At 38.4% G+C, this 22,985-nt stretch overlaps 1 protein-coding gene across 2 annotated transcripts; it reads left to right on the top strand.

Moving 5' to 3' along the window:
- Positions 1-896: 896 nt before the first annotated feature.
- Positions 897-20,518, top strand: MCCC1 (methylcrotonoyl-CoA carboxylase 1). Of its 2 annotated transcripts, XM_039713631.1 has the most exons (19): positions 899-1,029; positions 2,223-2,269; positions 3,261-3,400; positions 3,813-3,908; positions 4,063-4,184; positions 5,130-5,277; positions 6,056-6,177; positions 7,261-7,372; positions 7,697-7,778; positions 8,562-8,689; positions 9,603-9,786; positions 10,306-10,415; positions 11,655-11,871; positions 12,651-12,737; positions 13,286-13,335; positions 15,514-15,651; positions 15,945-16,052; positions 17,195-17,266; positions 18,952-20,518. In XM_039713631.1, the coding sequence occupies exons 1-19, from the start codon at positions 983-985 to the stop codon at positions 19,069-19,071; spliced, it is 2,130 nt and encodes a 709-aa protein (XP_039569565.1). In that variant the 5' UTR covers positions 899-982; the 3' UTR covers positions 19,072-20,518. The 2 variants fall into 2 exon arrangements, with proteins under 2 accessions (XP_039569566.1, XP_039569565.1); XM_039713632.1 differs by lacking the exons at positions 15,514-15,651; positions 15,945-16,052; positions 17,195-17,266; positions 18,952-20,518 and adding an exon at positions 13,685-15,216 and having other exon boundaries at positions 897-1,029.
- The last annotated feature ends 2,467 nt before the right edge of the window (positions 20,519-22,985 follow it).

Raw genomic sequence — 22,985 nt, 5'->3', positions numbered from 1 at the left:
CTTGAACCTTCCAGTCACTGGTGAGAGGGGTCACCGTGGCAAAGTCAAAATAGCAGGAGTGGAGCAAGCAGAGACTGCCTGCATACTGAGGATGCTCTACATGTAAGAAGCTGTTAATACTTCAGAGTATGGAGAACGCTTAAGCATGAAACACTGCCACTATTGCAATTGATAGCTTGTGTATTCCCGTTGTGAAAAAGCACAACAGCTTTGCTTTTTGTAAACAACAACTGGAAATACGTTGACTGTGCTGAGGCTGTACAGGTTTTGCAAGGCTCCGCACTGGGGTGTGCTGGGCCTTAAACAGATGGATTTGGGAAAGAAATCCTTCCCTGTGAGGGTGGTGTGGCCCTAGCACAGGCTGCCCAGAGCTGTGGATGCTCCATCCCTGGAAGTATCCAAGGCAGGTTGGATGGGGCTGGCAGCAACCTGGGCTGCAGGAAGATGTCCCTCCTCAAGGGAGCGTAATGTAACGTCACGAGCTTTAAGCTCCCTTCCAACCCAAATCTTCTGTGCCTTTGTGACTTGCAGAGCTCCAAAGCCTGAGGGAGCAGAATGGATCCTGACGGCTTTCTGATCCCCCGCTCCGTGACCTCCTCTGCTGCCAGGAGGTTTTGATGCCCGATCTGGAGATGTGCTATCCGAGGATGCCCTTCCCAGCAACCCTCACCTTTGCGTGTCGCTATCCTATTACAACCCCGGACATCATTCCTGAAGGAGCACGCTCAGCTGAGTCCGTGCACCCACAGGGCCAACAACCCTTCAGCGACACGCACCGTTTCACATCTAAATGAAATTTATTCCATCTGCCCTCTCAGCGCCATTCCTCGGTACTACACAACCCCGCCCCCGACAGCCATTTCTGCGGCTCTCCCCGCTCGGGCCCCGGCCGTGCCTGGCTCTCCTCCCCGTGACGCGCTCCCTCCGCCCGCTCCCTCCCTCCCCCTGAGGGCTCTCCCCGCTGCCGCCCGCGCTCCCCAACATGGCGCTGGCGGCGGCCGAGCGGGGCCTCGGGGCGCTGCGCCGGCTGTGAGTGCGGGCGGGGGGCGGCGGGGCCGGCCTGAGGCGCCGCGGGAAGCGGCCCGCAGCGAGCACGGAGCCCGCTGCCCGGGCAGGACGGGAGGGCGCTCTGCGGGGCGTGAGGGGACACACGGGAAGGCCGGGCTGCTCTGGGGGAAGGAGCAGCAAATAAACCCTCCTGGGCCGTAGGGAATCGCTGTGGCGGTGCCATGAAGCTGCCCCGGCCCCGGGGTCGGTCCGCAGCCTGTGCGCACGGAGGGTGACCATGACAGCTGTGTATTCAATGTTTAGGGCATGCACCGATTCCTCCTCCCATTGTTACAGCCGAGCTCTGCTTGTGGGGTGTCGGGGACGTCCCGTGTCTTTTTGTCCGATAACGCTTAAAGAATGCTGGACTTGATCCAAAATCCCGACGTTGTTTTACATACTAATTAAAACAGTTCCGGGAGTTTGCTTTCACAGCTCTATCCTGTCACTTCACTGCCGTTATCTCATTTAGTTAGCATTTATCACCTGAAGTTTAACTTTCCATTTCTAAAAGTCTCCATAGCTCGCTCTTGATCTTTCACATTCATTTCTCTTGCACCTTTGCTCTACAAAAGCAGCTCCTGTTGCCTTTTTAAGCTTTTTTATTTTATGTTTGCTCATGTCTTCTTTCCCAAATACTTCCTGACTTGGCCTCTCTGTAAAAAATAAATACGAGTTGTTGGCTGTTCTGTCCACCAAAAAGAGGGGTTTTTTGCTTGTTTGTTTTAAGAAAACTCCTTGGTTATTTCTGTTTGAATGCTACTAAAAAAGTAGCACGGGGATAGTTTTTTTTGTGTCCAAGTGAAAGTACTTAGGGAGAGATCTGGTGAAGTTTGGGCACCTTCCCTTGTTACAACTGAATATGTTCTGTATCAGAAGTTTCAGTGCTGCCTCACCTGAAAATAAAATTAGCTCAGTTGCCACTTTTTCATATACACTCATAAGCTACTAAAAAAGTAGCACGGGGATAGTTTTTTTTGTGTCCAAGTGAAAGTACTTAGGGAGAGATCTGGTGAAGTTTGGGCACCTTCCCTTGTTACAACTGAATATGTTCTGTATCAACAGATGCATCAGAATTTTCAGTGCTGTCCTTTTCTCACCTGAAAACAAAATTAGCTCAGTTGCCACTTTTTCATACACACTCATAGCACTTCTGTCCCTTTATAATTGCACAGGCAATGGAACCAAGTACGAATATTTGTGAAATGGGCCTCAACGATAGGTATGAAATTTCACTTCTCTAACTACTAGCTTAAATTGCTGTGCAGTGTGAATGGTTTTAGAGTATTGGTTGCTGAAAGACTGCAGGGTTTTTAAATAAATATTCAGTGTCTTCACAGTTTTTGAAAACAGGAACCTGTAGCTAACCTAACAGAAATCATCTTCAATGTTTAAACAACATTTTGCATAATTTTATCTATTATATCTAGGTATGTGGAAATTAATGAAAACTATTTCATTTTTGTGATGTTTTCCTCTGAGTCCTTTTCTGATACAAATGTTGCAAAGTCTGTGAGAATTGTTTTATAGGCATAATGGTATGTAAACAATATATGGAGGAGAGTAAAGGGGTTTAGCAAATTATTTAAACTCACTGCGTGGTCATGTTATCTAAAAAGATATGTTTGAGAATTCAGAGATCTATTTTAATTTTATTTAGTTTTAAGCTATTTAGTTCTCACTGAGAAGTCTCTGTCAGTGCTGGCCTTATACTTCTGTCAAGTTGTGGCTGCTGTCATGACAGTTTGTGGAAGTTTGTAAGTCACTGATTAAAAAACCAAAACAACAAAAGTTGATAGCTTGTTATTTGTCACTGTTTCAAAGGGGAACAGTGCTCTTCATATGTGAGTCACTGCTGTTGTGAGGGACACAACGCAGCTTTGATTGTTTCCTGGTTAGTGCAGAAGGTACACAGCACAACTATAAGCATCAGCTGTTATGTGGAAGTGGGATTTCTTTTAGGGTTAGGATATATTTCTTGAATTCTAAAAAAGAAAAAAAAATGGCTTAAGCATATTTCTGCATAAGGACTCTGAGTTAAAAATTCAAAGAGCAGCTTGGAAATGCTTTTGGGTGAAGTATGCTCTTTCTATTATTGAAGAAATGCATAAACTTTATAAATAATGTAAAAGAAAGCAGAATTTTAAAGTTGCTTTGTTTCCAGGAATGTTTTTGTGGCTTGGTTTCTCACTGTGCCTCATCCTTTCAAACAGGAGGTCACAGCATAGGGAAGATCCTCATTGCAAACCGAGGAGAAATCGCCTGCAGGGTGATGCGCACGGCCAAGAAAATGGGGGTGAAGTCTGTGGCAGTTTATAGTGAGGCAGACAGGAATTCCATGCACGTGGCAATGGTGAAGTATATTCCTTAAACTTGGCTGATGTTCATTCATAACAGTATTGTTCATTGATAAGTTCCATGGCTAAAGCAGATCTGGGTGCTGATGCAAAGTTGATTTTCACTTCTGTAGACCTGCTGCCAAGTTTTCCTTGAATGGGTGGAAAGCTTGCCTGGTCTCTGTCTCAACACCTGACAGCTTTACAGAAAGTGCGTTCAGGCTTGGCTCTCTGACTCTGGACAGCCAGGGGTTAGAGAAAAGACTGTGATTTTGGGGAAAAACTCAGAATTTGTTTCACCCAGTTGAGCCTCTCCATGAGGAAAGGCAGTGATTTAAACTGCAGTCTGATAAGTGATATAATTAGCTCAGAAACTCATTTAAATTTGCTAGTAACCAGTCTCTCTTGTATGTATTTTTTGTAAAACAGGCAGATGAAGCATATTGCATTGGTCCACCACCCTCACAGCAGAGTTACTTGGCCATGGAGAAAATACTGCAGGTGGCAAAGGTCTCAGCAGCACAGGTAAGGAGATCAGGGCCTTACATTTTCTGTTGCTTCCATGTCTTTAGTTCTTTATTTTTGCTCATCTTGCTTTTCCTTAATGATCTCTGAAGTTTCTGAGCTTTCTAAGCTAAACTGATACAAAAAGCAGGCTGCTAATGTTTTTCTGTTTTAGGCTATTCATCCAGGTTATGGTTTCCTCTCGGAAAACACAGAGTTTGCAGAGCTGTGTAAGCAGCAGGGAATCATCTTCATAGGTCCTCCTTCATCTGCTATCAGAGATATGGGTATTAAAAGGTAGCTGTTTCTGATTTGTTACTTGGTTTTGCAGTTTACAGCTTGGCAAAGCTGATTTTGTTAACAGATGACCAGTTGCTCTGTAGTTGTTTTATTCTGTCAATTTGCATTGTATTTTTACAGTTTTCTTCAAAGGAACAAAGTCCAGGTTTATAGATTTGTTTAGAGACATAAACAGCCAAGATTGTTCAGTTATTGGGATTTTAGTAATTAAATAAGTAATGATTCTACTTTTCCAGAATTGAAGCATTGCAGTGTAGTGTAGGTAGAGGTTCAGCATTCAGATTGGATGGGTCAATAGAGCAGTGGAAAAAAAGCACCAAATTATCAGGGTTTTTGTGGCTCATGTAAAATGATAAGCTTAGTTCATCACAGAGGATCTTATTGTTAGTTACTTAGATTGAAGACAGACTTTTAAGGTATGAAGTATAAATCAAGAATATGGAAATGAAATTATTACTGGCAGAGGAACTGTGCAGTCATAGTTAGAGAGAATTAACTTTATCACCTCATAATGTGAGAGTAAATTGCCTCAGTAATTTAACAAGCTTTGCATGCATTTTGGAAATTAGAGTTGTTATGCTTGAGTGTTTTATGTGTGGTGTGAATGTAGCCTGTGTAATTAAAAGTTTTGCCTTTGTACAACTTAAATATTGTAGGATGCAGTGTTTTAATTGGAAAATGTTAAATTTTAGCATCTCTAAGGTGGAAAAAACAGTTGAACTAAAGTGTAATCCTGCTAGGAGAAACAAAAATATTTGTTTGAAGCATGAACTGAATTGCAGTCCAATGCTGTGTAGCTCACCTATGCAAGTAGCCTTGTTGAGGTCTACTGTGGAACTGTTTTCCTGGAGAGAATTAACATTGGGAACATTAGACAGGTTGGAGCTTAAAGTAAGAAAAAAATATTTTTATCATTCTAAATATAAAACTGTTCTGTCAAAGCACTTCCAAAGCTATAATGTCTGCTGCTGGCGTTCCTGTTGTTGAAGGTTATCATGGAGAAGATCAGTCTGATGAGTGTCTAAAGGAACATGCCAGGAGAATTGGATACCCAGTAATGATTAAAGCTGTCCGTGGGGGTGGAGGAAAGGTAAGGAACTCATCTGTTCATCATGTGCTGTAAAGTTACTGTGGCTCAGGATTTGTAACTCAGTATTTTAAAAGAAAGCAAGAACTGGAAAAGTACTTTGTGTTAAAATATATTAATGGCCAATCTAGCACTATGAAATCTCCCTTGATGTGTAGAAGATAAGTAGCTGGAATAAACTGGAACAGTTTTGTTTATTTCAGTGGATCTCCAGTAATTCACATAAGCAAAAAAGTGATGCTATGGATTTGTGCAAAATGAGATGACTTTAAATTATTACTCTGTGATAGGTTCTGTGACTTCCTTTGCTAACAGTTTTAAATGTTGCATAAGAAATTATTAGAAATACCATTTTGTGTATAGATATTTTTCAATGAGTGGTGAACTCCCAGTCTAAATCAGATTTTGCTCTGAAATAAATGTCTGTAAAAATTACATATTAAAAATTTTAGTTATTTCCAAATAGCTAGATTTATTTTGTGAGAAATAAGTTTTTCTCTGCCAACCTTGGCAAATTTCTATAATATTTCAGGACAAAATTGAATTTTGTGCTCACTCATATCAATGGAATGATAATATATATATTTTACACTTCTTATGGCACTTTCAGTGGGACTTAATAGGATTATCTTACTAGAGGCTGATACACAATTCTGCTAAAGTTTATGAAAGAAAGAAAAGGTGTTATTTTTAAGCTGATTTTTCACTCTGTGTGTGCAACAAGGTTTTCGTTGTGTGCTGTATTTGAGATATTTATATAAGCTTTCTTCTTGTATTTTAGGGTATGAGGATTGCTCATTCAGAAAAGGAGTTTCTGGACCAATTAGAATCAGCAAGGAGAGAAGCAAAGAAGTCTTTTAATGATGATGCAATGCTGATTGAGAAATTCGTAGATAATCCAAGGTGAGAAATAGATATTTCAATATAAACACTGTAATGTTTATTCTCCTTAAATAAACATAACTGGCTAAGTTGTAAGATTAAAATTGGTTTTGTATGTCTGATTTGCACTATGAAAGTTATTAATTTGTTTTTAAATTGTTTATAATTTATTGAATTTCTTGTAGTGGCTTTGTTTTGAATGACAGGAATTCAAATTCTTCTTGGGAGATGTGGCAGTGAGATTTCTAAAATTGATTTAATCTAGGAAAAATATCACTCTATAACATTTAAACTACAGACCTTAGTCAAGCTGTGATGGTGATTCTGCTGCCCTCAGGTGTCCCAAACCAGTTATTTAATCTTCCTCTACTTTGATATTTCAAACAGAAGTGAGAGTCTTTAGCTCATGGCTGGCCTGTGAAACTGAACCAATTTATTTTTTATAAAGATTGTCTCACAGAGGTCTGTTTGACACTCTTGTACTTCACATCTATTCTTCCTTGAACCCTCACTATAGGGAAAGTATTTATTCCAAAGAAATTGAGGGTCTGCTTATGCTGTCAAGTGGACATGAGGAAAAACTCATTGCTGGGGAATTTCTTTTGCCAGGATCAGGGGATTGTCAGAATGGTGAGGTATTTTTGTTAGCTTTATGCATACAATAAAAATCTGCCACCTAATAGTTGTCTTTTGAAATGGTGTTTTGAAGTGAACATTGTTATTTCTGAGCCAGGACTGCTACTGTCTCTTGTGAATTGCTGCACAGTAAATTATGAGGGAAATAATCATTATCAAATTAATAGTGAAGTGGTTTTACTTTTATTATAATAAGTAAGAAAGAGGTAGCAGCCTTCAGATATGTGTCTTGCTTATCCTACAATCTATGAGATTTCACTGCAGTAGTTGGTATTAGGAATCCTCTTTCATTTAGAAGATTGAGTAAGTCTAAAACAGTAAAATCCTGCATAATGTCAACCTCACTTTACATTTTTGGCATTTTTTAAGGGCAGACACTTAAACTTATAAGAAATCTTATTAAAATTACAAGTTTGAAGTCTGTTTGGGACATTAAAATACATTAAAACATTTATTTTTATGGAACAGGCATGTTGAAGTCCAGGTATTTGGTGACCAGCATGGCAATGCAGTGTATTTGTTTGAAAGAGACTGCAGTGTGCAAAGGAGGCATCAGAAAATCATTGAAGAGGCACCAGGGGTGAGCAGAAGTTTGTTAATATATTTTATGAACTGCCATGTTTTTATAGTAATTTCTGTCCCCCACTGAATGTATGTAGTGGGTAATAATTTATTTGTCATTCTCAGACCTGTTTCAGTTTTGCTGCAGACTATGTTCTTATTGAAAAAACTACATTATTTAGGAAAATGATTCTCAAATAGGAATTATGTAGATTTCAAGTATAGTACAAATCAGAGTTTCACTGCAGTTGTTAAATACTGTTAAATATTCATGCATACCAGATTTAATATCACCAAACTTAACAATAGTTTGTAATCCTTTTATTATCATTATTATTTACAGCCAGGAATTAGTCCAGAGGTTCGAAGGAGGCTTGGAGAAGCTGCTGTCAAAGCAGCTAAAGCTGTGAATTACGTGGGAGCAGGTAAATCTGGGGAGGTGCAGCTTTTAACTTAATCAGACTTTTAAGTCTCAGGTAAATGGCCTCTGGTTGTTTTTGAGTATGACACACATCCCTCAAATTTTTGAGGTTTAAGCAAGTAATCATGTAGTTAATTCTGATGTAATTACAGGTTTAAATTAGCATACCTGAGCTCAAGACCAGTGGCAGCTGAAGGATAGAAAGAAAAAATTTCAGGGCACATAATTTGGTCAACTCAACTGTTGTTGGAAAGTGAGCTTTATGAATTAATAAATTCGAGCTGAGCAAGGGGAAAATAATTTTTCTTTTAGCATACAAAGGATAATACTCTATATACAAACAGTAGTCTTTCAAAGGAAATCACAACTCACTTTAAAGTCCATACCATTTCCCAGATGAAAAATAACCTTCTAAAATTATTTTAACTTTGTTTTCTCACTGCTTTCTTTGGATATTTATTTTTTTAAAATTGCATACCCCATGAATATTCAAAATACTTTCAAGCAGTCTTGATGGACTTTTTAAAGTGCTAATGAAATGCAGCTCTTACTGTAGAGAATGGCTATTAAGCAAAGGTTATGTAAATATACAAGGAAACAAGCCTTCTGTTTTCAGATCTCAATTTTGTGACCCTTTGAGATTGTTTCTGTAGAATCTAATGAAATTCAGTGTGTCTGATTTAGAGATAATAGTCTTGGCATAGCTGAATTAAATCTTGGGTGTCTTTTCCATAAATGGGCACCTGAGATGCTCTCAGGTGAAATGTCCTTTTGTTGAATGCTTCAGGAACAGTTGAATTTATTATGGACTCCCAACATAATTTTTACTTCATGGAGATGAATACCAGGCTGCAAGTGGAGCACCCAGTTACAGAGATGATCACTGGAACAGACTTGGTGGAATGGCAGCTCAGGGTGAGTGTTAATTTGTTTTACATGTAGAGCTCCCCCTGAGTGCTGTGTGACACTGCCTGTGAGAGTCCACGTGGGTTTCCAGATCCTCATCTCCTGCTCAGCTGTCAGGCTAGAGTTTCCTTTGCTCCACAGGAACATCTCACATTGCTGTATTGGATGTAGAGCATTGTGTAGGTGCTCTGAATTTCAACCAGCCTCTCCCAGCTGTGTAGAGAGAAAACATGTTTCAAGTGTATTTAGAGACATTACAGACAGTGTGGAAAGTGGGAGGGAGTGGGGTCCTGATCTTTCCTTTGCTATGTTGTAAGATTTCTGAAACTCTAATTGAAATGGATCTGTGGCCCAAAAACCATTCTTACATAAGGCTATAGGAGGAAAAAAATCTTGACAAAAACCTATGTCTGGTGTTCTACCAGTATAGCCACATTCTGAAATAGATGTACAGTGGGGTGGACTGGAGCACACACCCGATTTGCATAGATTATTCACACATTTGAGTGATCACAGGATGTCTTGGGTATTAGAGAACTTGAAATAAACCCCAATTCTGTTTGCATAAATCCAAAAGTGAGGACAGCAGCTTAAGTAGTGTGAGATTAAGGGTGGGGAAGTGTAATCAGAAAGAAAATTAAAATGGCAATGCTGATGGAAAAAAGAAGGAACATTTGTCTTCCTTATCTGGGCATGGAAATTAAGAATTGAATCCTGAGTTAGAATCAGGGATCAAACAACACTGGAAGAAAGAGAGAAACAAGGTGGACAGATTGAGTGATTTTGGCACTGTTTTGCTCCTTGTGCTTTTTAAAATGTGCTTCCTAGTTGTTCATATTCAGAAGGAATACAGTTAATATTTCATATATCAGCATTCCAGAATATTGATCCTGCATTAAAGAAAAAAATCTATTGTTTTCAGGTTGCAGCAGGAGAGAAAATTCCTCTAATGCAGGAAGAGATCCTGCTCCAGGGCCATGCATTTGAAGCTAGAATATATGCTGAAGACCCTAATAACAACTTCATGCCAGGAGCTGGGCCACTGTTGCACTTATCCACCCCCCCAGCAGATCGTTTCACCAGGATAGAGACCGGAGTCAGGCAAGGTAAAACTGAAGGCAGTGATGGAAGAAGAAATAATGAACATCAAGAACTTACCTTTGTAAGCATTTCCCTCTTTGGCCACAAAAAAGTTTGTCTAAAAGAGTTCTGTTATAAAGACTAATCCCTACAGAATTATTCTTATGCTTTTCCATGTACTTTTGGTCAATTGTATATTTTATTTACCTCTTCTTTACCTGTACCCAAATTAATGCCCACTGGTTCACGGTAGTGATATTCTCCTCACTATTTAGCAATCCTGAATTCTGATTGCAATAAAGGAAATTGAATTTGGGTAATGTTACCTCTACAAAAATTGATAAAAAGTATGTGCTGAAATTGTCCTTAAAATTTAAATGCCAGGTCACATTATCATGTCCTCAAACAATTTTAATCTTGAGAGAAACGTGGCCATGAATTGTGCCTGTGTTGGATGCCATGTGGTGTCCAGTACTTAGCATTACCAACTTTCATAACTACATGGTTGCATGTTAGAGCATTTTTGTTTTATTGCCCTGTTTCAGGTGATGAGGTTTCTGTGCATTATGACCCCATGATTGCAAAGCTGGTGGTGTGGGCCGAGGACCGGGCGGCAGCGCTCAGGAGGCTGCGCTACAGTTTGCACCAGTACAATGTAAGTGTGACAGCACAGCTTGAGCCATCAGAGCATGCAGAAAACACTGCAGTGAAACAAAAGTGCATTCCAAAGGGAACCTGCATTGCTACTGCCATTTCAAATTCATTAGTTGTTTGCAGAAGTTGTATGTTTTCCTACTTTGCCAACTATTTTCATTGGTGGAGTGAGTGAAAATAAGTGTGAAGGCCAGTTTTACACATAGATTTTTAAGTTTGTGGTGTCTTCAGTTTGGATGTGCACCTGTGACTTTGTAGAAGGGTAAAGCTAAACAACACTTTCAAATGTAATGTGAGCTTTCTCAGACTTAAAGGGTTTCTTAAGTGGAATTTGTGTCAGACAATATTTGCTTGTAATTTTTCATTTGTAAAAAGAACTAAGTTTTTAGACTGTACATGTGGTAAACAAATATGCTGTCAGCTCTTTTTAAGAAACATTCAATTTTTCCCCTATGAAAACTACAAGTATCATAACTGTTTTCAAAAGCAGAATTCAGAAGGTTTGGCTTGAGGTGAGACTGAATATTACTTGTGCAGAACTAATAAAGAATTTACAATTTTAAAGTATTTACACTTTTAAATCAACAATATGAACATTATGTTCATGTGACTGAGGTAGTGGAAGTGTTGGGCCCCTTGTTGTTTTAGCTAAAAATGAAATCTACCGCAAGAGAAAGAGATAAAAGGATTCTCTCGCTTTTTCCAGAATTTTCTGAGCAGTTCTGTCTGTAAATGTTGACAGCATAACATAGTTACCATTTTTACTGATTTCTCTAAAATAATAATGTTGTTTCATTAGGTATTTTGCACTACGGGAAATGAATAGTATCTAGTAAACTGTTCCTACTTTTTACTATTAAAAGATAAAATATGGGATACTGGACTTATTGTAACTCATTTTTAATAAGAAGCACTTGTCAAATTAGGAATGTTCTTTTAAATACTCAGAGCACAATTTTCCAAAAGTAGGATTTTTTCTGAAATTACCTCCTATTAGTGTTTCTGGGAAACTTTGCTCAATTTCACAGTGGACAAAGGCAACATTTAGAAAACAGAGTGCTTTTGAGAAAGCAGCTTTTGGGTTTTGTTTTGGTTTTTTGTCTTTTCACAGTCAGTGGTTTTATTGATAATAAAAGCAGACCAGCTGAGTGAATTACATTTTATTGATAAACTTTGTGAGCAGAAAGCTGTGCATTCATAAATCAGTTTGGCAATATGCTTCTGTTCTGTTTCTTTACAGATTGTAGGATTAAGCACTAATATTGATTTCTTACTGAGCCTGTCAGGACACCCAGAGTTTGAGGCTGGAAATGTGCACACTAATTTCATTCCTCAACACCATGATGAACTATTTCCAGCCAAAAAGGCAACTCCACATGAAGTTATGTGCCAGGCAGCTCTGGGGCTCATACTGAAAGAGAGGATGCTAACAGATGCTTTCAGAGATCAGTCAGATGGTAAGGATCATTGTTTTATATTGTTTTATTTTATGAGTTCATGTGCAGTTACTTAATTTGGATGTTCTTTCTTTGCCCTGCTTTGTGCCTGCTCAGGGTGCTGTGTTCTGGCATCTCCCAGGTATTTGCACACAGAGAAGACTACAACTTTTGTTAAGGATCACATAGGGAGTATGTCACCACTGTAATGCTCAGAGCACTTCCCAAAGCCCTTCAGACAGGCACTGTCTGAAAGACCTTGGGATTCATGGTCAGTGACACTGTGAGCTCTTAGCACAAGCAGTGATCTGCCTCTGTTACTCCTACAAGGTCTTCAGACAAAATTACCTCTGCTCTGAATGGGAGAGGCAGTGGGGGTTTGATGGAACCTTCACCTAAAGGTTAGTCAGGACCTGCTGTGGTGTAGTTGAATTCTGATGCTCTCTAGTCCTGTTCAGGGATGTGTTCATGGAAAACAGCCAGTGCCCTTCCTAGTGTCATGTTTTCTGTAGGTCACACAGCATCAATTTGTTCAGTGTTGGAGATCCCTCTGACTACAGTAGTTTCCCAGTCTGGTCATGTTTTCTGTAGGTCACACAGCATCAATTTATTCAGTGTTGGAGATCAAGGAATTGTCATTCCCTCTGACTACAGTAGTTTCCCAGTCTTTTCTGTGCAATATAAATACATAAATGTGAAGGTAGTAAGAGTAGGACAATGATTTTAAGGCCTAAGTTCTAAGTATTGTGTTCTGCTGAAGTAGAATGAAAAATAACATACCTGTGTATTTTGTGTTTTAGATAAATTCTCACCATTTGCATCCAGCACTGGTAGAAGAATAAATATATGTTACACTAGAAAACTGTCTCTGCTGGATGGGGAAAACAGTAAGTTAACAAAGTGTGTGGAGGGAAGGGAGGTACTTGATGGATGAAGTTATTTTAACTGATGCTTGGAAATTCAGGCTAAGATATAGCATAGAATCAGCAGGAGTTATATGCAGTGTAAGCTGGGAATTCACAGAATTGCATGTTTAATCCACACTGTTAGATCCTGAGGACATGTAAACCAAGTTGAAATGACTACTAATTGATGTTCATTATTTAAATAAAGTTGAGATTTTTAAAAGAGAAGAGTGCTATTTACTTTTTTTGAACTTCTTTTTGTTGTGAAAGGAGTACTTCCTCCTCTCACAAACTTGTTTTCTGTCCATATAATACAGATTTTAGATACATTATTTCAGATGTTCATCTTTGAAAGTAAAAATGGCCTGGAATTCAGTGTGTAGTAAGCTAATCTGAAAATACTTGTTCTTATCTTAGTGTTGGTAGGCCTCATTTTTATCAAGAAAGCCTTGATAGTGTTTATATGTCATCACTTTCAAGATATTCCAATTAAATCTACTCACACATGCATGTTTTGTTTTATTGAACAGTTGTGGATGTAGCTGTAAGTTACAATCAAGATGGGTCATACAAAATGCAGGTACAAGTACAATCTTTTCAGATACTTCATTAGATAAAATAATCTATTTCTTGTAGAATTCTCTTAGTATTAATTGTTACTGAAACTGCTTGGTGATTTCAGATGCAGGATTCTATTTTTAGTTTGCTTGTATCCATTGCTATATACTGTTACTTTCACCTGAAATTATCTGTGCTAGATGCTGGATTGGCATGGAAGAGCTATTAAAATGTTTCTGACAAGGCTGAGAGAAGTGTTTGTATTTTCAGTATTTAAAGGTCTTACTCTTCTTTTTCCTTGTTAAATTTGTCTGTTTAAAACGTGGGAAGTTAGATTTAAATCTGCATTTTAAAAGACTTTTTTTCCACAGGACTCCTGCTCTATTCTGTGCATGAGAATGGATCTCCTGTGGGATAAATAAAAGCTTTCTAGAGCATTATCTGCAAGATAACATTTTATTTTGAAGATGGAAATTGGAGAGTGATTACGAAATGAGCTGAGGAATCTTCTGGTTAGATAATTGAATGATACCCCCTAGAATTGGCCTCTTTGTCCATGCTATAGAGCTCCTATAGTAAACAGCTCAAGATGCCTTAGTTGTAGATAATTTTGTGTGTGCACGTGAGAGTCTCCACTTGTTGGCTTAAAGGGGTTGTGTTTGGCTGGGTGTTCAGTATTCCTTCTTGCATCCCCTGTAGTTGAATGTCTTATTCTCTCAGATTTGGCACCCGGAATGGATGAACACTCAAGAATGCAATCTCTATTTCTTGTTTTAATAGTCAGAATAGGGGAATTAAGAGAGTAAGTATTTATGAACTGCTTAGACTGTATAGATGGGTGTACTAAAAATTAGGGATTAAAATTATTGTGCTTTCAAGGATGTATCATGGTAACTCAAACCTTTACTTCTGCTGATGTGAAGATTGAGATAACCTACATCCCTCCTGTAATATCAGGGGTTTTTTGAGTGTATTGATTGTCTGTGTAATGTCTGACAGCTTTGACACCTGAGCCTTATCTCAGAAGTCACATCAGCCATGATGAAAAGAGGCTAGAAGGGATGTAGGGAACTTTTCTGGAGGGAAGTGTAACTGGGGGGAATGTCCTAGGGAAGATGGAAGAATTTGGGTTGACATGGAAATGGAGAGCAGCTGGAGATAAGACATGTGAAGAGATAAGTGGGGGCTTATTATGAGGAGGACAGTGCCTCTGAAGTGCTACAGAACCTGTCCTGAGGCAAAGCCACCAGAGAAGGTGGCTGGCCTAGAACTGGCAGGCACTCAGTGCTCAAGCAAACAATTCTCTGCTCAGGGATCAGTGTCAGATCAACAGGATCCTTTCAATGCATGTTTTCAGTGGAAGAATAATTTGCAACTATGTAAGTGAAGACTTGAGTTTTATTTCTACTTGTACCATCCTGAAAGACCAGCAAGTCTCTGATTCTGTGCTCAGTGAGATGTCAGACTTGGAAGTAAACATATGAGTGAAAAATAATGTAGTTACCTTTATGTTCTACCTTTGTGTTCTTACAGTTTTTGTGTGCTGCAGTTGTAGTACAGGTGCAGCTTCCACTGAAGGAAAGGGTGGGAAGGGATATTCATAAATAAATGACCTTTCTGTTTGGTCTTTCTTTTGCAGTTTTGGTGTCTCATTGGCACTGTTTCCATTACTGCTCTGGTCCTTTGTAGGTTTACTGAATATGTTGTAGTTCTTGTCCTACAAGCTTCCCAGACAGAGGAAAGCACCTCTCTTTTGGAAAACATTGTGGAATATGTCAGCTGAATACGATGAATTCCTCAGTTTGAAGAAAGTCTAGATGCTAGGACAAGTTAAAAATACTGGATTTTAATAACACCACTAAACTCAATATTCTGGGGGTTTTTTTGGTTTTTTTTTGTTTGTTTGTTTTTTTTTTTTTTTTTTTTTTTGTTTTGTTTTGTTTTTCTTGAGAAATAGTATATCCTTGTTTAAGAAAATTTGTCCTGAATGAATATATTAGATAATTTGCTGAGCTGTTTTTATTGGATACAGAGCAGTCTTTTAACTAAAACATAAAGGATACATAAGGTTTAAATTATTTTTTTTCAGTTCCAGAGTTGCCTATGCAGAATCACAGGTTATGAGGGTACAAATACAATCTTTTGATTTATTGCTTTTGAAGGGTTAACCTTTGTCCTTATAAAAACATTTAACTTTCAGATTGAAGATAAAACTTTCCTTGTTTCTGGAGAGATTTTGAAAGAAGGTGATTCACTGTACTTGAGGTCTTCAGTAAATGGAACAGTGTCCAAGTCCAAGTTGATCATTTTGGACAACACCATTTATCTGTTCTTCCCGGTAACGTTCCTTTCTTTATTATCACAAATTTAAAATTTTGGTTTTTTATCCATATAAATGAACAATATAAATTGCAATAGAATGTGAATTTTGTGACTTCCTAGGCCTCAGACACTGGCAAAGCAGTGACCATCACAGTCCTAGTGCAGCTCTGACTCCTGACTCCAGGGTCTGCCACCCTCAGAGCTGACTGCTGTGCCTAAGGCTGGATCTGTTCTTTCCCTCTGTCAGCCCATCTACTGGTGCTATTATTTCACGTGTTTACTCACCTGTCCTGGATTGTCTTTTTGCAGGAAGGCAGTGCTCAGATTGGGCTCCCTGTGCCCAAATACTTGTCTGCAGTGAGTTCAGGGGCAGAGCAGAGTGGAGCTGTGGCACCCATGACAGGCACAGTAGAAAAGGTAATTTTAACAGCATGGGTGGGACCTGAATTCTCCACTATATTCACATTTACTTTTTTTGTAGTACTATTTCTGCAGTACAGAAATAGTGCTTCTGTACTGCCAGGAAAGATCTGGGGTCAGAAATGTCAGTGCTGTGTGAGTAAACAAGAGTAAACAAGAAGCTTTGTTTACTCTTGAGTTTTCAGCAGCCACTCATGGCTTTTTAAGGCTTCCATGGCTTTTAAGAGCTCTGGAAGATCTGAACTAATGCTACTACTTAACTAATTTTTTCTTCATCTTAATTACTTCCCAAGTCAAAGCTCTCTGAAGTGCTATGGGCCATTTGATTAATTTCATCTAACAAAAGAGTGAGATGCACTTGCAAAAGAAGAAATACTCAGAAATGCCTCTTTTGTTAAGCTGTGAGTTGCTTTAATTTTCTTTAGCTCAGCAAGTCTTCTTCATTCTCTGTACAGTGACAAAGTTTGAACAGAAGGAGATTTTCTGGACAGTTTAGTGGTTGAAAGATTCAGCCACTAATAAAAAGGCACAAAGGACAGAGTACATGGAACGTGGATCTCTGACATCCTGAATGAACACTCCAAATCAGAGTAATTGTTGAAAATGAGGTGGCTCCTGCCATCTTCTTTCTGGATGTTGTTTTAAAGACTTTAGGGACTGGCTCCAGGATGAGGTTCTGCACTTTTCTCAGAATTGCTGAAAGGGTAGACTATACATCATCTCTTCTAGTGTTTCTTCTTTGATAGGTAAATGGCTTCCTGGTCATTCTGTAGGCTCTGCCTTCCCTTGAGCTGTTTTAAAGACTTTAGGGACTGGCTCCAGGATGAGGTTCTGCACTTTTCTCAAAATAGAATTGCTGAAGCCCAGAAACGGTAGACTACACATCATCTCTTCTAGTGTTTCTTCTGTGATAGGTAAATGGCTTCCTGGTTATTCTGCAGGCTCTGCCTTCCCTTGAGGAGATCTATCTAGAACTATTCCCTATCTAGAGAACTCAGATACCCAGACCAAAAATAAATAATGTGAGGCTGTTTTGCAAAACCTCTCCCCCTCTGTGTATCGTGTTAGTCAAGATCCACCTCATTTTGAATTGTACAGGAATAAATTATTTTTTCCCCCAATTTTCTCCTGAATTGCAGGTGTTTGTGAAAGCAGGGGATAAAGTTCAGATTGGAGACCCCCTAATGGTTATGATAGCTATGAAAATGGAGGTAAGTGAATGTAAAGGTTTTGATTATCGAGAAAATAAAAATCTGCTCAAAATTTAATAATTTTTGGTTGCATTATTGAAGTTCAGTGTGGAGTGCAGCTTGCAGCTGTCAGTATCACTTCATCTGCTGTAACGTCAGTGTTGTGTCTGACTAGATTTCAGAGGATTATATTTGCTGTTACTTTCCTAACAAATGATGATTATATAATCCATGGTATTCTGCAGCTGTTCTAACATGATTTGGGTGGTGGTGTCAGGCCTTCTGTCCCCTCCTCTCCTTTGACTTCTCTAGCACAAAACTGTCTTGCTGTGCCTGTTGCTCCCTGGTTGTGATCCAGGCACATGGATGTCTGCAGTTACTTCAAGCAGAGATTTAGCTAATGGGGACTTTGTAAATGTGCACGGGATTCTTCTTGTATATAATCATTTTATTATTATTAATAATAATAATATTTTCATAAAGTTTTATGAGAAACACACTAAAAATTCTGTGTAGTTATCCACACAGCATTTTGGCCATTTTACTTTGTCACAGTCCTTGACTGTGGCTCAGATTGCTTGAATTGCGTTTCTGTAGCCTGAACTGGTTTGGTTTGATTATTAGTTCAAAATAAACCTCAGTTTGTGGCAGCAGAACTAACACTGTTGAGAAAATCTGCCTTTCTCTTATCATGTTCTTTTTTTAATTACACTCAAATTGTATTAAATAAAACTGTGCACTAAAAAAACCTACACACAAACTTCTTTGCAGTTGGATGCTAAATGTGTTTGTGCTTCTTCAGTTGACATCCAGACTGACATTATCTGAGTTATTTTTTAAAGCACCATTGAAATGTAAAATGTAAAATTTAAAAAGCAAATTATTATTTAGAGAGTCCTTAGATGTAAAGATATTTGATCTTATATATTTTGATGCTAATGGATGCTAAATGTGTTTGTGCTTCTTCAGGTGACATCGACTGACATTATCTGAGTTATTTTTTATAGTGCTATTGAAATATAAAATATAAAATTTAAAAAGCAAATTATTATTTAGAGAATCCTTAGATGTAAGGATTTAAAAGCTGATCTTATATATTTTGATGCTGGACTAACCCCATGTAGAAAACTACCAAGAGGCAAAGCTACAATATCAAACTAACCTGGTACAATGACCAGCAGACCAGTTGGGGTTGGTGTGTAGCTTGCTGTTCCTTTACTGGCATTAGTAGCTGTATTTGTGTTTAATCTGCATTTTGCCAAATATCTACCCACTAAAGACCCCTCCTGGTCAAAAAGCAGAAATATCTTCAGTAAATCTGCAGCTTTCTCTTAAGGGAACAAATCTGCTCTCTGATTAACATTTTGGATTAATACTGTTATTTCTGTTTGGTATTTATTACTGGTGAGGTAAAATAAGTCAGCTGTTCATACTGATGATCATTCACATGATGATGATAATTCATATAAATGTATTATCTAGCATTTTTCTCCCCAGTATACTTGCCAAATATTCATGAGAAAATAAAGCTCGAAAATGGCCTCAGAATGTTTAAAAGAAGGTTTAAAGTAAAACATGTCAGAGGAAGGAATTAAGTGTTCAGTTCTAATTGGACCAAGCAGTAATGCTGGCATTTGCTGGAGAGGGAGGGAGAGGAGGGAAACCCCTGATTGTCTGCTGCTCACTGTGGCTGTGTTTCTGTGCAGCACACCATAAGGGCTCCCAAGGCAGGAGTGATTAAAAAGGTCAATTTCCAGGAAGGTGCCCAGGCCAACAGACACGCTCCACTTGTTGAATTCGTGGATGAAGAAGCAGAGTCAAAATAAAATTCAAGGAAAGTGCATTTTATTTTTTCTACTTTGCTGATTTTCTTCCAGAAGAAGATTTCTTCATATTTTCAGCAGACTGTTTTGTATGAATGGGAGATTGGTTTCCTCTGCACTTCCTGCATAGTTTGACTGTAAATTATGCTGAACTCACTGAAATTTGGGTATCACTATACTGTAATTGTATTTATAACTTTTGGACCTATGTGATTATTGTCCAGTGGTTGTTTGCCTGAGGAAAGGACTGGAAGATGACGTGAAACTCTGAAAGGTTCAGAGAGGTTAAAAAGGTACAGACAGGTTGGGTGGTGCTGCCTACTTACTCACAGCTGCCTTTTTTCCCTTAAACATGCGAGAATTGATTTGAAGGAAATCTTAAAGAGAGTTTTTCTATTCTCTGGCAAAATTCCTGTTTGTGGCTTATGTTTTTGCCTTAATAGGGAATTTAGGATTGTTCCTTAGCCCAGAATGCCTCTCAGTCATTTCTGGTGCATCTGTTTTTCCTGTTTACCTCAATGAGTTGTGAAAATTTGCATTTCAAAAATTATTTTAATATACCTCAAAATACGTGATACAAAGCATTTCTCAAATACATTTGCAACACTAATCAAAGTGAAAATGTAACTGCTTTCCAAAAATACCATTTGAACTTTAAACATGAAGTAGTAACAGAGAAATATAAGCTTATTTAATACTTAAGTGTGCCAAAATACAATACTGACTTCAAAATCTTAATTACTGTTACCATATTGTTCATGTTCTAATGTATTTCTTACTGGCTGGAATGAAGTATACCACAGTCTTTAAAACAACATGAAATGTTATTAAGAATAATAGATTTTTTTTGTATCTTCAGGGTTTCAGAAGGGAACATTGGTAGGATTTTTGGATATGCAAAGAAAAAGAATTCTCAGACTAAGCATACTGATAATTTGCCATAAATTTAACTTATTTAACCAGCACCTTAGAGAAAGAAGGGAAAGAAGAAAATGTTTTAATTGTTGCAGACATTGAAAGTCTTTTCATCTTACAGTTAATGTGAAGTTCTGCCATCATGTGAAGTTTTGATATGCTAATTTAATTAAATAATCTGTTTATACTGCAGAAAGGAACAATCAGATGCTGCAGTGATCCCAAGCCTGTAGTTAAATTTGTGCAAATGGACCCTTACCTGAAATCTCATTTCTGAATCAATATACAGTATCATGGGGAATTCTCTCATCTGCTTTTATAATTGTGCAGCCTTGTCTGCAATGCAGAAAAAAAAGTGGTGAAAAAGCAATGACTCTGGATGATTAGTGTATTAAAAGCATATTTTAATAATTTACAATTTTCCTTCCAATCCTGTGGTCATCTAGCAAATAATTAAATTCCAATGATCATCTTGTAGAATATTGCCACTATTATTTTTATTTACTGTCAAATAAAAATCAAGCATAACTTGGAATGTTTTGATTTTTCTCCATTTTGTTCTTTGCTTGGTTGCTTCTGTTCATGCATTGGCTTAGAGGGTTTAAGCAGCTGTTTCTGTATCATCTGATGATGATGAGCACAATCTGCAGATCACATTTAGCAGGCAGTAATCCAGACACTCGTGATGGGTTTCACTGCAGGTAAGGTTAGGCACTTGTTTTATCCAGAATTGAATCCTCACACAGAAACGTGAGCTCAGCCTGAAGACACTCAGCAGCTTGGCATTTATTTTTTTCTCTCTCTGTGACACGGCTGTTTCTAGACTGACTTTGCTGCACTGAATGCAGCAAAACATGAAACTCCCAGCAGGAGGTTCTCTGCCCGCTCGGGCTGCACAGCTTGGCTGCACACTGCCAGTGCAGCAAAACACATTCCCTGGGAGTGACAAAATGTCCTCCCTTCGGAGCCAGGGGAGACAAGCAATCTCACCAGGCTTCATTTTCCCTCACTTCTCAAAAATTAGCACTTAAGTTTTTATCTCTGTAGGTTTCTACTGAGATAGATTTTTCAGATAGTGATGGTTTTATTTAAGAAAGAAGTATCTCTTGCAGAAGTCACTGTCAGTTTGCATATTTGAAATGCTTTACTGCAGTGATTTAATTGAACTTGGAGATGCTCAAAAATTAAAGGTAGGTTGTTCCTATACCAGTATCTTAATTAACAAAATATTTTTGAATCTTCAGTTTATTACAAATAAGTTTTTGTGTTATGAATGTAAATTGATAAGAGCCCTAGTGGCACAACTGTCACTTGTTGTCTCTAAAACACTTAATGGCAGACTAAGAAAAAAAATTTAATTTTTTAAAATGCAGTATTTTAGCATTTGGGCTAAAGGGGTAATCTCTGCTACTGATTCATTATCAATGTGCCTTTTCAGATAGAGCTGTAGTTCTGAAACAACAGTCACAGATGTTACAGGAACAATGAATCTGAACTGATTCTTGCTGCAAGAGGGAGAGAGGGGGTTGTGTCATGAGATATTTAATTCAGACCGTTGATGGTCTGCAGGAAAGAACAAAGGTGTTGGTGTTCCAGACTCAGGCTTCTCTGAGACAGGGTCAGGGAGTGACGCCCTGAGCCCTGCCCAGCTTGGAGCAGGAATGGCTCATCCTGCCCCGCGGTGTGAGTGCTGCCACAGCACAGGGAGAGCCCTGGGTAACTTCAGTTTTCCCCTGTGGGCATCTCCATCTCTCCTGCACTCTCCACTGCTGCCAGTTCCTGTGGCTGATACCCAGGGAAGCTCTGTGCTGTGGAGCCTCAATCCATGCTGGACTGGGAACCAGGAGAGCAGGACTGTGTTCTTATTTCAGCCACTGTGACTTCAGACAAGTCACTTGGCAGATATTTGCCTGTTTCCTCCTATTTAAAGAGGTTGATGGCAATCAAAACACTGTAAAATTTGTGGACACACTGATTTATAAATAATTTTCTCTGCTTGTTGGGAAAGTTGTAGTTTCAGATGTAGACTAATTCTAGTTGTAAGGGTTTTTTTAACCTTTTATAAATCAAATATCAATACCTCAGAATTACAAAGTTTTCACTGTGTATTGTATCCTTTGTTGTAATGATTGTACCAGCTAGTTACTAGGAAATCTTAGCTTCAAGTCTTCATGCTGACTGAAAAATGAATACTCAAGTGGTTTTTGGCAGCACCTTTAAAATTTAGCCTATGGTCAGGGGAAAAAAGTTCATCTGGGCACAGAACTCTTTTATTAAAGTTACTTGTTGATATGTCCCTTGAAATAGGTACCAGTGCACTCTCACAGGTATATTCATTGCTGATAATCCTTTTCAAGCAGATCAGGAATTGTGTTCTGTTTGTAAAAAGCTCAGCTGTGCTGATTAGAATGTGTTTACTGAACAATCAATGGCAATTGATTAAGTTCTGAACTACCAGCTTCTACACAAAGTATATTCTCAACATACTCAAGACACTTCAACTTCTTGTAGTTCTGTTCCAAGTAGAGATTTTTACACACAAATGCCTTGCAGGTGAGTATCACTTAGTACCTCTATAGTAGTGGGGCATATCCTTCTGCCTAAGAATTCCATTTGGAAAATAATATGCACTACTGAATGCTGTGTTCAAAAAATCAACATTGCAGAAATTGGTAATTGAAACCTTGGTATTTATTTTTATGTGATCCAACTGAATTTCTTGGAAGAGAGCCTGGATTCTAAAAGCAATTTTGAGACATTTGATGGTAGCTTAAAAACCTGTTGATTATACAATGAATTATTAAAACAAACATGGATGTTCTGGTTGCACCAGAATACACCATGTTTTTTATTATAGCAGTAATTAATAAAATACATCTGGAGTCCTGCTGGGTTTTAAAATCATAATGATTGCTGGATTTAACTTTAATCTGTGTCCTGGTTTTAGCTGGGAGTTAACTTTCTTCCTTGTAGCTGGTCCAGGGCTGTGTTCTGGAGTCAGT

This window comes from Passer montanus, unplaced genomic scaffold (assembly GCF_014805655.1).
Source record: "Passer montanus isolate IOZ18808 unplaced genomic scaffold, ASM1480565v1 scaffold29, whole genome shotgun sequence".
Taxonomy (NCBI): domain Eukaryota; kingdom Metazoa; phylum Chordata; class Aves; order Passeriformes; family Passeridae; genus Passer; species Passer montanus.
The sequence above is the reverse complement of the archived record's forward strand: the minus strand, read 5'-3'. Positions and strand labels throughout refer to the sequence as shown.

Bases quoted from the DNA above. Each gene is read 5' to 3' on its own strand.
- MCCC1 (XM_039713631.1), top strand. From the start codon at position 983: ATGGCGCTGGCGGCGGCCGAGCGGGGCCTCGGGGCGCTGCGCCGGCT. The intron at 3,401-3,812 runs GTGAAGTATATT...TTTGTAAAACAG, and splicing joins ATTCCATGCACGTGGCAATG to GCAGATGAAGCATATTGCAT. The intron at 12,738-13,285 runs GTAAGTTAACAA...TTTATTGAACAG, and splicing joins TCTGCTGGATGGGGAAAACA to TTGTGGATGTAGCTGTAAGT.